Source organism: Cynara cardunculus (assembly GCF_001531365.2).
Source record: "Cynara cardunculus var. scolymus isolate 2C chromosome LG 3, CcrdV1, whole genome shotgun sequence".
Lineage (NCBI taxonomy): Eukaryota > Viridiplantae > Streptophyta > Magnoliopsida > Asterales > Asteraceae > Cynara > Cynara cardunculus.
This window is the reverse complement of record NC_037530.1, coordinates 28,343,348-28,354,762: the sequence shown is the minus strand read 5'-3', so window position 1 is coordinate 28,354,762 and position 11,415 is coordinate 28,343,348. Positions and strand designations below refer to the sequence as shown.

At 35.1% G+C, this 11,415-nt stretch overlaps 1 protein-coding gene across 5 annotated transcripts; it reads left to right on the top strand.

The window, feature by feature from the left end:
* Positions 1–406: 406 nt before the first annotated feature.
* LOC112509693 (4-hydroxy-tetrahydrodipicolinate reductase 2, chloroplastic-like) lies at positions 407–9,003 on the top strand. 5 transcript variants are annotated; one of them, XR_003068847.1, is made up of 10 exons: positions 407–682; positions 2,794–3,011; positions 3,107–3,344; positions 3,431–3,564; positions 3,655–3,729; positions 7,144–7,245; positions 7,861–7,970; positions 8,037–8,124; positions 8,577–8,729; positions 8,891–9,003. XR_003068847.1 is itself a non-coding variant. In XM_025114785.1 (10 exons), exons 3-10 carry the CDS (start codon positions 2,940–2,942, stop codon positions 8,643–8,645), a joined length of 888 nt encoding a protein of 295 aa, XP_024970553.1. In that variant the 5' UTR covers positions 476–682; positions 2,794–2,837; positions 2,918–2,939; the 3' UTR covers positions 8,646–9,003. The 5 variants fall into 5 exon arrangements, 4 of the variants coding, with proteins under 4 accessions (XP_024970550.1, XP_024970553.1, XP_024970551.1 ...); XM_025114785.1 differs by having other exon boundaries at positions 476–682; positions 2,794–2,837; positions 2,918–3,011; positions 8,577–9,003; XM_025114786.1 differs by lacking the exon at positions 407–682 and adding an exon at positions 868–1,257 and having other exon boundaries at positions 2,794–2,837; positions 2,918–3,011; positions 8,577–9,003.
* Positions 9,004–11,415: the final 2,412 nt, after the last annotated feature.

The following is an 11,415-nucleotide window of genomic DNA, read 5'->3' as shown; positions in this document are numbered from 1 at the left end:
ATATCTTGTACGGAATTTTTTGTTCTTGTATAATTAAACATATTAATTTGATAACCACAAGGGTGGTGGCTGATTGGTTTGAGCTTGGCTCCAAAGGTCAAAAGTTTCGGGAGGTCCCAGGTTCAAATTCAAGGAGGAATAAAAATCCCCTTGTGGCCACGATGGTTCAAATGCAGTGACTCCGAACTATCTGCAAAACAGGTGGTTGCCCTGAAATTAGTTGGCTTGCATAGCAGGTTGGATTAATAAAAAAAACATATTCATTTGATTAAAATTAGAAATTAAATATAGCCAAAGTGGATGAAGATGGTGGGCCTGGGCTCACTTTCACTTTTTAATTTCTGTAAACAAGCCCATTTAGTCTGTGAGGCCTTGTCGACCTAATTCACCTTCACCCAACTCTCCCATGTCGATTACATCCGTGATCTTCCCGTGTCCGACTGTACTTGCGACACTGTGACTGCCGCTGTGCCGCTGTCCCGCTGTGAAACTGTCTGCTGAAGCACTGAACCGCCATTGTTCATTATTTGACGTCACTTTAACGCCGCTGCTTCGATACATTGACTAGCCCGCCGGCAACTTAAACGCCATTTCTCTCTCCCTTTAGCGACAAGCGTCAGCACCGTCTCCGTTGCCGTTGTGTCCATTTCTCGTTCCGATCGCTCTATTCATAACTCAACAGGTATTGTCGAGCTTGCTTCTTGTTGTAGTACCCTTTTCAATGTTTTTGGTTTGGAGAAATCATGGTATCCAGATAACCTGAAATTTTGAGAGCTAATTTAGAGTTTAAATTTGTGAAATAGCTGATTTAGAGTTTAAAAATCGAGACGTGGGAAACTTTTTTTCAAAAATGCATAGCGGAGTGTAGACCCTACAAGCAGGCCGGCCATGGGGACGACGGGTCCAGGACAGCAGAACGACCAAGGGCATCACCTGCTTAAGGCCCGTTTGTCTTTGGGTAGGATCAGTTTTGGGGATATAAAAATGTTAACGTACGCTGCCCTACCTTATGCCCAAGTCCGTCTGAACTCTGACGTCTCTCTCTCTCGGCCTCGCCTCGCTTCACTTTCACAATTGAGCTGACTCTCGAGTTGTTCTGAACCAAGTGATACCCAGCAACTCTCTCGACTGTCGCCCTCTCCAAATCTGGCTCACGAAAGTCTTTCACTCTCTCTTGTCTCTTAATCTACTTGCCCTCTTCTCTCGAACTCCAAGTCTCTGGCTCTCTTAGTCTTAAGCAACCGATTTAGACTTTTGGTAAATTTCTAAATTCTAATGAGTAATGTTTATTCCTTTCACTGTTTTGTAGATTAAAGATGTTTCTAATTTGTTCTATTATTTGGATTGTTGTCTACTTGTCTTGTTCATTTTTGATAGTTAGATGATTAGTTAAGTTTACTAACGTGTCTATCTTGGTTTCTCATTGGTATTTGCTTTGTGCTTGAGGTTTGATTTGTTGCTCATTGTGTGTAATATTACCAAGATTGATGATGCCCTCCAACTGGTCGATGAAATGCCACGACCATAAACTCTGTGATATTCTTGTTATATTAATTTAAGAGACCGAAAGATTGGTTACATAGTTTGATTCTTGATCTAAAGAGTACTGATTTTGTTTGTTTTCTATGCGTTATGTGGCATTAAGTCCTAGGGATAGTAATTACAATATATCAAGGTCAATATAAGGAAGCCTACAAAAGAATGGAAGTAAGGTTGTTGTGTTGTAGTTACTCAAGATATTGCTGCAAAATGGGCTGTTTTTTGAACCGGTGAAAGGTAATTCTTGTCGTTAAAATTGTCTGGTATCATGACCATATTCTTCCATGCTCGATGGCTTTTTAGGACCTTTGATTTTTAGAGGAAATCTTGTTAGGGATTTAGGGTTCATCACAAATTAGAACACGCCAACTTTTTAGAATTGAGTGGTGTACATTTTGCTTAAAGCATTAGCTATTACTTAGTACACGAAACAAAGTTATAAACATAATCAACCATATCTCTTTCATAGCATGTTGACATATTCTATTAGATGCATCATTCAGAATCTATTAGTAATTACATTGTTTTAATTTCGTTCAATAAGTATATGACAATGTCAATTTGCATAAATCTCGTGGTTTCTCTACATAATGAGTTGTTTGTCAAATTGATTTCATAAACACTAATTCCCATATCATGTTAAACATGTTGTCTAGATTTCTAGCTTACACATCAAGTTGTCTAATGTATTCCCAAATATTTCTTATAATCTTTAGTCATGTGCATTAATGTACAAGCTATATCTGCAGTCCTTTAAATCACTCATTTTTCCACATATCTAGTAATTTATTGCATATTTGTGTTGATTGAAAATATTGACATTTGAAAAATGATCCGTAAGTGGCCCATGTTGAGCGGTGACTAGTGTGGTTTCTTTCATTTGAAAGCTCACGTTTCACCGGTAAATCCTTGTCCCTTCGAAATATAGTGTCTTGTTTGTTGGGGCATCTTTTAGATTTTTCGCCCCGAGCATGAAAAACCTTAGGACCGGCCTTGCCCACAAGGCAATAAAGTGCTTAGCTTGAATGCTATCTGGCCTCATGGTGGCAATGTCTAGGGTGCCAATTTCTTTTCGCTTTTGCTGTTTAACATAAACAAGTTTAGACATTGCGAAGTACCTTAATAAGGAATAAGATTAAAGGATATGAGGCGTTGGGATAGGCATGGAATGCACAATACCCATGTTACAGAGCCCCTGAGATTGAAATTTCACTTGAAGTAATGGAACTAATGTATCTCTTATTGTGGAAATAGAATTGCTGAAAGACAAACAAATGGCTTTCGTTCTTGAAGTGCCGGTAAATCTACTTGGACGACACCAAAATCTTGTTTCATTCTCTAGCAGTAGAAGACCGTCAAACTTTATTAATTTTACCAGAAAACAAAGGTGTAAATTGTCAATGAGCTCAACAATTCAGAGCCTCGATGAGAAGCATTTGGATCCTGCAAACGATCTTGCTCTACCGATCATGGTACTTTACTCTCCTTCCAAAGGTGCACGCTTTAATTGCTGATTTGTATTATTATTCTACCAACTCAATTCTTTTAATTTATAAATTTTCTTTAGGTCAATAGTTGTACGGGCAAAATGGGCCAGGCAGTTATTGAAGCCGGAATATCTGCAGGGCTTCATATTGTTCCAGCATCATTTGGCATTCAACAAGATGCTGGGAAAACGATTCAAGTCGGAGGGAAAGATATTCAAGTGCACGGTCCCTCTGATAGAGAGACCACTCTATCATCTCTTGTCGAAGAATATCCAAATCTGATCATTGTGGACTTCACAGTACCTAATGCTGTGAATGGTAAATATGTAATTTTGTAATACAGAGATGTTCAATTATCTACATTAGCATATTAGTTTATTGCTTCCACCATAATATCGATGCAGATAATGCTGAATTATATTGCAAAACTGGAGTTCCTTTCGTGATGGGAACCACCGGTGGAGACAGGGATCTTCTGTATAAAACTGTTGAAGACTCAAAGGTTTATGCTGTGATCTCTCCTCAAATGGGAAAACAGGTGAATATTGTTTGTGGTATCATTTGTTGAATATGTTAGTTGCTTTATCTTTCAGGATGTTTAAGTCTCCTTGTCACTTGATTTCCTTAGGTTGTGGCATTCCTTGCAGCCATGGAAATTATGGCCAAGCAATTTCCTGGAGCATTCTCTGGATATACACTAGAGGTATTTGTCTCCATCTGCTCTACTGATGCCAGTAGTTTCTGATTGGTAGTTTTGTTTAGTATAGTTGGTTGTAGATGTATATCTTTGACTTTGGACACAAATTGCACAATTTCATTCTTAATTTTCTTGAAGCATCATTCCTTACTTTGTTAATGGCACAATGTTATAAATAGATGCTCTAATTCCAATGTGGTCCAAACAAATTGAGTGACATGCATTTATGTTATGCCCTTACCTTCCCAAACTGATTGACCTTTTGGACGTTGTGATAATGGAAAGTGATATATCAAGGCTGTTCTTTTTGGTGCAAATGATAAACATTTTGGAAACACTAGTCTGGACTGTGCTCCCTTTATAGGATTGATCATGGTTTATGCTTTCGAAAATAATAGCAAAAGAGCACCAGTGACCAAGTTAGACATCGTAAGCTACAGGTTATGACAACTTGCTAACATGTATGACGGGTTTAGTGCACTTTCTATTTTTGATCCCCTTGAAGTTTAGTTTTTGTAATGACCATATACTTTGGTTAAAAACAAGTAAGCATGTCATCGTGAACATCTTGGTTCAAAAATGCGCGCATAATGCGTTGTGATGCGCGATGCGCTGAAGAAAACGCATCAAAGGGTCTGATGCGTTGCGTTTCCATGATGCGCTCGCATCACCTACGCATCACATGATGCGTGCATCACCTTTGCATCAGTGCATCATGTATGTTGCATTTTTGGGCTCCCTTTTTCAGTTTTTAGTTGGGCTTCTTAGTTAATTAAAATAGAACATGAGACTGTGAGAGACCTAATAAAAGAAGCCGACAGCGAAGATGATGAAGTTGACGTGGAAGCAGATATTGGAGGGTTTGATAATGATGAGGGAGATGAACCCGTGTTGGGGTTTGATGATGCTGATCTTGGGGAGTATTAGTTGGTCATTTAGTTTAGGGATTGGGGACTATTAGACATTTACTTGTGTTCTTCATGGTAGTAGTTTGTGTGTTATGTACTTCTGTTATTCCGATTCACGAACTTTTTAAGATTCGAATGCCACTTTTTAAACTACTTTATGTTATAAATGAAGTATTTTGATAGGTAAATATTTTTAAGGTAGAAATTGATATGTAAAATTAATTTATAAATATTTTTTGAATACCGTGATGCGCGCGCATTAGCATCACGCATCGGCTTCCGGGACCCTTAACACATCGGACCGCATCGCGCTTTTTAAAACCAAGGTGAACATTATGATTGTTTTTTTGTGACCAGGTGTGAAACTGTTAATATGGTTTCTTTAAAAGAAAAAAATGAAACCTCTATTAAAGGAGAGCAAGATTGTGATTACTTTGGCCAGTTTTTTTACGGTCTTTAAAGTCTTTTTGATGGTGGCTTCTGTTTGACTTCTTTTTTCTGGATAGTGTGTGACTAAGGTGTTTGTTTGTTTTTTAATGAAGCCTGTGTGTATTTAACTGTTCGTATGTATTAAATCATGTGCAAGGTTCAAAATGGCATGAGGCGTGGCGGCGAGCTCAAGCCTTAAGTCTTACACGCCACGGCAAGGCGTGAGGCGTGGCGGCGAGCTCAAGCCTTAAGTCTTACACGCCACGGCAAGGCGTGAGGCGTGGCGGCGAGCTCAAGCCTTAAGTCTTACACGCCAAGGCAAGGACATGGCGTTTTTAAGACGTGAGATAAGGCGGCAAATTTATGTGTCATATATATATATATGATTATATGTATACGCATATATGTTTTCTATTTCTTATTCAATAATATAATGATATTAAAGTTTTTCCTTCATATTACTATATTAAAAGAAGAAAAATCATATATATATTAACTAGATTTTTATAAAACGTTTGTGATCAAATATTCAAAATAGATCTTGGAAGGGTTTTACAACTTCGTGTTAACTGCGAGTCCGTGACATGTGTGAATCCAAGAACTATGAGTGATGTGATTAGCTAAGTTTGTAAAAATATAAAATATAAAGTTAAAAGTATAAAATCACAGAAGTTAAAAAAATTAAATTTAAAAAAAATTAAATTTAAAAAAAATTAAAATATCATGCCCAAGTAAAAGAGGCTTGCCACAGCACACCATGGCCCATGGCTTGACACGCCTTACACAAACGCTACAAGCCTTGTCGTTACGATGGAGACATGTTTTACGCCGGCGCACCTTTTTGAACACTGGTCATATGTATTGATTTAGATAAATTGTTGTTTATTTTTGTGCTGAATAAATGTCTGAAAATAAAATGACCATTTTACCCTCGTTATGTAATTAATGTTAACCCACAACATGCCATAATGAAAATTACGATGTGCATCAAAGGAATTCCAAGAAAGAATGCAAACACGATAAAGACCGTGATGGTCTTACTTGAATTCTAGAAAAACATGTAATAATAGGATAATGATGATTCCTAAAGTACATGTTAGATACCAAGGTACAACAATCAGCACACATGTTACAACATGATGAAGATGCAGAACAAATATATTAGTGTTTGAATTGAAGAAAAACACAGCAGTATAAAGATGTAGCAAGGAACAATGAACCCAAAATGCTGAACCAAATACAAGCTACACAGCAGAGGTACAACTAATGCAAAGGGTGCAGCATGATCAAGATACAAAACAAAGCATATAACACAAATCAGAATCAACATACTTAGAGGGCGGTGGTACTTTTGGTACTATAATGGACAAGGCATCCATCCTGAGAGACACGATCGAGTACGTGAAGCAGTTGCATAAGAAGATTCAAGACCTGGAGGCTGGAGGCGTTGGATAGCTCGAAGATGTTGGAGAAGAGGAGCAGCAGGCATTGGATCTCTCTGAGTAGCAGAGAGCAGCAGGCGTTGGATCTTTCTGAGTAGCAGAGAGCAGTGATGGATCAAGGGGGCAAATCTGATCTGGGTAGCTGAGAGCAGCAATCGATCTGGGTAGCAGGAGGGGAGCAGCGATGGAAGGAGGAGGGGAGCAGTTGATGGAGGGAGGAGAGGAGAGGGACGAGGACAAAGGGAATATGGTTGAACGGGGACAAAACATCCATTCTGGCTTATTTGTTTCAGCAATTTTTTGCCACGACTTCATCATTAAGTCGTAAACAAACACCTACATGGCTTAATGAATAAGCCGCCGATGCCATTAAGTATGTAAAAAGGAAATAGCCCTTAATACTTCTTAAATTCAAGTGGTTCTTAGCGTCTGCCTGCTTTAAGGAAAAGAAAAACCATGTGTAAAAATCCAAAAATTGCATGCGGAAATTGGTGGTGTTCTTGGTTTTTATTTTGTCGCCAGAGTGTTTTCAGTATTTATGTTTCCATTATTTCAATAAATGTTCCTACTGGAAATTTGTCTTTACGTTTCTGTTTTTAGTTGTTCCTTACAGTGATCTTGTGTTTTTGGAAACCTAACAGGTGTTGGAGTCTCATCAGTCTACCAAGTTGGACACATCTGGAACAGCAAAGGCTGTCATTTCATGTTTTCAGAAACTGGGAGTCTCCTTCGACTTAGATGAGGTGTGTCAACAACATTTCATGCTAAAAAAGGAAAAACAATCATAATTACAAATTTAATGTCATTGTATGTACAATGACTGCCTTGGTTAAGGCATATATGCTGCATACTTGTCTTGACAAATATACGTCTTCGTGGTTTTTGTTAGTAATTTGCATACTTCTTATTTGAGAAATAACTTCTGTAACAACCGTACTTGACACTTCGTGTGAAAACAACCATTGTGCTTGGTAAAATCCCAAAATAATTTGTACTTGCAAAACTTCACATTTTTTAGCCAAATATATTGGTTTTTTCTTTCGAAAGCTAAACTTATGAACAACGGTTACAAATATTCATTCTGAAAGTACTACAATGATTGTTTTGACACAGAGTCAAGTACATTGGTTGCACAAGTAATTCACTCTTTTATGTTTGTTATGTCACGAGGGCTTATTATCATATTCTGGATTGAACATAAAACACATTTGGCACTTCTTTTGGACCAGAAATACATGTTTCCATGAAATAACACCAAGAACTAGTTTTCTTTTATTTTGATACACCTTGTATCCAAGCATCACGTATTCCCTTCCGAATTAAGTGTTGACTTCAAAGATCTTTCAACTTGGTACCAGGTACAATTGATACGAGATCCAAAACAACAGATTGAAATGGTTGGTGTTCCAGAGGAGCACCTTAATGGCCATGCATTCCATATGTACCATCTCACATCCCCTGATGGAACGTAAGCTCTTGACTTATCTTTGAATCTTTCTTAAAAAGCAATCTAATACTGTTTTCCTATCTGTAGAGTTTCTTTCGAGTTTCAGCACAACGTTTGTGGGAGATCTATTTATGCAGAGGGTGCCATTGATGCTGCACTTTTTCTTGCTAAGAAGGTGCTACTTTTCTCTGCTAAATAAATACAATAACAAAAAGTTTGTAGCAAAAATACTCTTAAACAATACCCTTTTTCAATATAAGAGCACATCCAACAAAAATGTCCAAAATAAAGAAAATAGAGATTTTGGAGATAATTTATTTATTTATAAAAGGCTAGAACTTCTCCGGGATGTCAAAGACCATAAAATACCAACCTATGCCCCAACGTAATCCCCAAATATAGAGAACAGAACATTCTTCATATATGAATAATATAATTATATATTTCAAAATGGAGAAACTATGCGAGTAAGATGTAATTTTCTTTAGGAGATTTTGACTTTTGCTTGTTTATTTTTGAGAATTTATAGAGCAAACAGTTGAAGATCTTTTTAAGAGAGAAGGCAAAGGGAAATGCTTATGGCAGGGTACTTGTAATCTAATCTTGTGAAACTATTTTCAAATGTAGATCCAATCAAAAGCAGATAAGAAGATATATGACATGATTGATGTCTTGCGCGAAGGTAGCATGCGTTGAACGATGATATTTGGAGTATTAGCATACATGAGATTTAGTCAAAAATATGGATCCGTTTGGTAGCTCTGATCAAACACGAAGTCTGTAAGTGGAAGTCAATCATCCTATTTTGTGTTTACAGTTATTGTTTAGGCCTCTGCTTCAAATGCTTTTATCAGTTTCCTTAAGAAACCTGAGTCTGAGATTTTTGCTCATTGTTTCTAAATGAGAAGGGAATTTTGCCATATTTTACTTTCTACATGCAGGAAGATGAAACCAGTGGCATTGTAACCAACATTTTGTGGATTTATGATGACTTCTTTTGGTTACTATCTTGGAGATGAATGAATGTCTGCAAGCCTGTTAAGGCTCTTCCACCCTTTTTGAGTTTTTCTGAATAAGTGAAGTATGTTTGGCATTTTGATCGTTATCGAACCAAAAAATTCTGTAAATTCCCGTGAAGTGGGGTGTGGAGATGGTAAGATGCAAGAATAAAAAGGTTTCAGTGAAGTGTTGTTATTACAAGTAACTAAAGCATTTCAAAAGAGGATCCATGATGAGAAACATCATCATTGATGACATTGTTTTTCATTCCAAAAAATTGTGCAAATTTAGGCCAAAACATCCCAAATTCTTTTTGCAGTGAAGCCAGTTTAACTTGGAGGCGGTGATTTAGTAGCAGTGGGTGGTAAGGTGGCTTTGTTACCTATTTCATTAGGAATCGTAAATTTTTTGGTACATCACATTCATGCATTTACAAATTACAATTCATGTGATGGTATTGATACTTTTGAAAGGTGTACTATTTGTTCGTAGTTCTCGTTTGATATCGGATAAAGCAAATCTTGGTTTTCGTTTTCCTTCTGATGGGGTTGGGGGGGATATGTCAAGTATCTGCTTGGGACCATGTCTTCTTAGGACTATTCTAGATGTACAATGCAATTTCAGTAGTCATTTTAATTTCAATAGGAAAATGCAATCAGGTGTTTGGAGAAGTATAAGCAGTCAAGGAGTAGCAATTCATATCACGGGAGGAAACTTTGCACAAAGTTTTATTACTATTAATGGGTTGCTGAACAAGAGTATCAATAATGAATCAACAAACATCATAATTAGAAGTAAATTATAGATTTGGTCCACAAAGTTTTATTACTATTAATGGGTTGCTGAACAAGAGTATCAATAATGAATCAACAAACATCATAATTAGAAGTAAATTATAGATTTGGTCCACAAAGTTTTATTACTATTAATGGGTTGCTGAACAAGAGTATCAATAATGAATCAACAAACATCATAATTAGAAGTAAATTATAGATTTGGTCCATGTGGTTTTAAATTTGGTCCCTATAATTTGTTTATTCTAAGATAACCTCTAGAGTTTGCATTTTTATAACGTTTTGGTCCTTGTCACTAGTTGATGTTAAATTTCATTCGTTAGGTAAGGTGCATTTTCGTCTTTTTTTATTTTACTGTTTTACTATTTCCTTTTTGTCTTTTATAACAATAACCCCCAACCCCTCTAAACAAACGTAGAGCCTCATCGAGATTCTGAGGAAAGTAATCTTCAAAAATAATTAATTTACCCTTTTAGCCTTAAAACTAATTTTCTTTTACCAAATTACCATTCATTACCCTGTTAAGTGTTAACACCTTTAGATGCATACAGAGGCTAAATTGCAAATGAAAAAGTTGTGATAATAAAAATAAATTAATTAATTAAGCTGGTGGGTCCCCTCTTACACACTGCACACTGGCCGGTATGTAAGGGCCTCACGCGGTTTTTATTCTAAAAATATTTTTTAATTTTTTTAAAAAAAATATAATTTTTTTGTTAGAAAATATTTTTTTAAATTTCTTTATTGTTATAAATTTTATTTTTTGTTTAGAACTTTTTTTTTTTTAATTTTAATTTTTTTCATTATTTTAATTTTTTTTATAAAATATAACTTTTTTGGTTAAGAATTTTTTTTAAAAATTTTAATATTGAATTTCTTCTTTCACAACACAACTTTATTCAAAATTTCTTCTTTAGAATTTTAATTTTTTTTAAAAATTTAATCTTTTTAGAAATTTAATATTTTTAAGAAATTTATTTTTTTAATTTTATTATTTCATTGAAAATTTTTTTTTTTAGAAAAATTTTCAATACAACACTATTTATTTTTCTCCTTCCCAATAAAATACTATTTATTTTCCTCATTTCCAATACAAAACACTGTTCAAATTTGTTTTTTTTCTTCCTCAACCTCACTATATAAACATGTCAAATTTCATACTACCAACATAAAACCAACACTTAAAAAAAAACAGTATATATATATCCGAAATTGAGAAAAAAAATTATCTTCTGCAAAATCTGAAGGTTCGTGACAGTTAGTCAACGACGTGGTAGATTATATTCCAAAAATGAAAAAAGTTGTATTGTTGCAGATACATTAACAATTTTAGGTTTGGTCAATTATTTAGTTAAAAAATTAAATTTGTCTGATTTCTAAAAAAAATTAAAATTTTAAAATCAAAATTAAGTTAAAAAAATTAATTAAAAAAAACGGATCTTCAAGAAAAACCTAATTTTTTTAAGGAAAAAATTTAAATTTAAATAATGTTGTATTAGAAAGAAAGAAATTAAATAGTGTTGTATTTGGAAGAAGGAAAATAATTAATGTCTCGTATTGAACAAATTTTTAAACAAAAATTAATTTTCCTAAAATGAAATCGGATCTTTAAATTTTTTAAGAAAAGTTAAATTTAAAAAAAATCTAAAATAAAAATAAAAATTAAGTTTAAA

Coding starts and splice junctions, on each gene's coding strand:
- LOC112509693 (XM_025114782.1), top strand. CDS start 2,814: ATGGCTTTCGTTCTTGAAGTGCCGGTAAATCTACTTGGACGACACCAA. Junction 3,565..3,654: donor CTCCTCAAATGGGAAAACAG/GTGAATATTGTT, acceptor TGATTTCCTTAG/GTTGTGGCATTCCTTGCAGC. Junction 8,125..8,576: donor CACTTTTTCTTGCTAAGAAG/GTGCTACTTTTC, acceptor TTTCAAATGTAG/ATCCAATCAAAAGCAGATAA.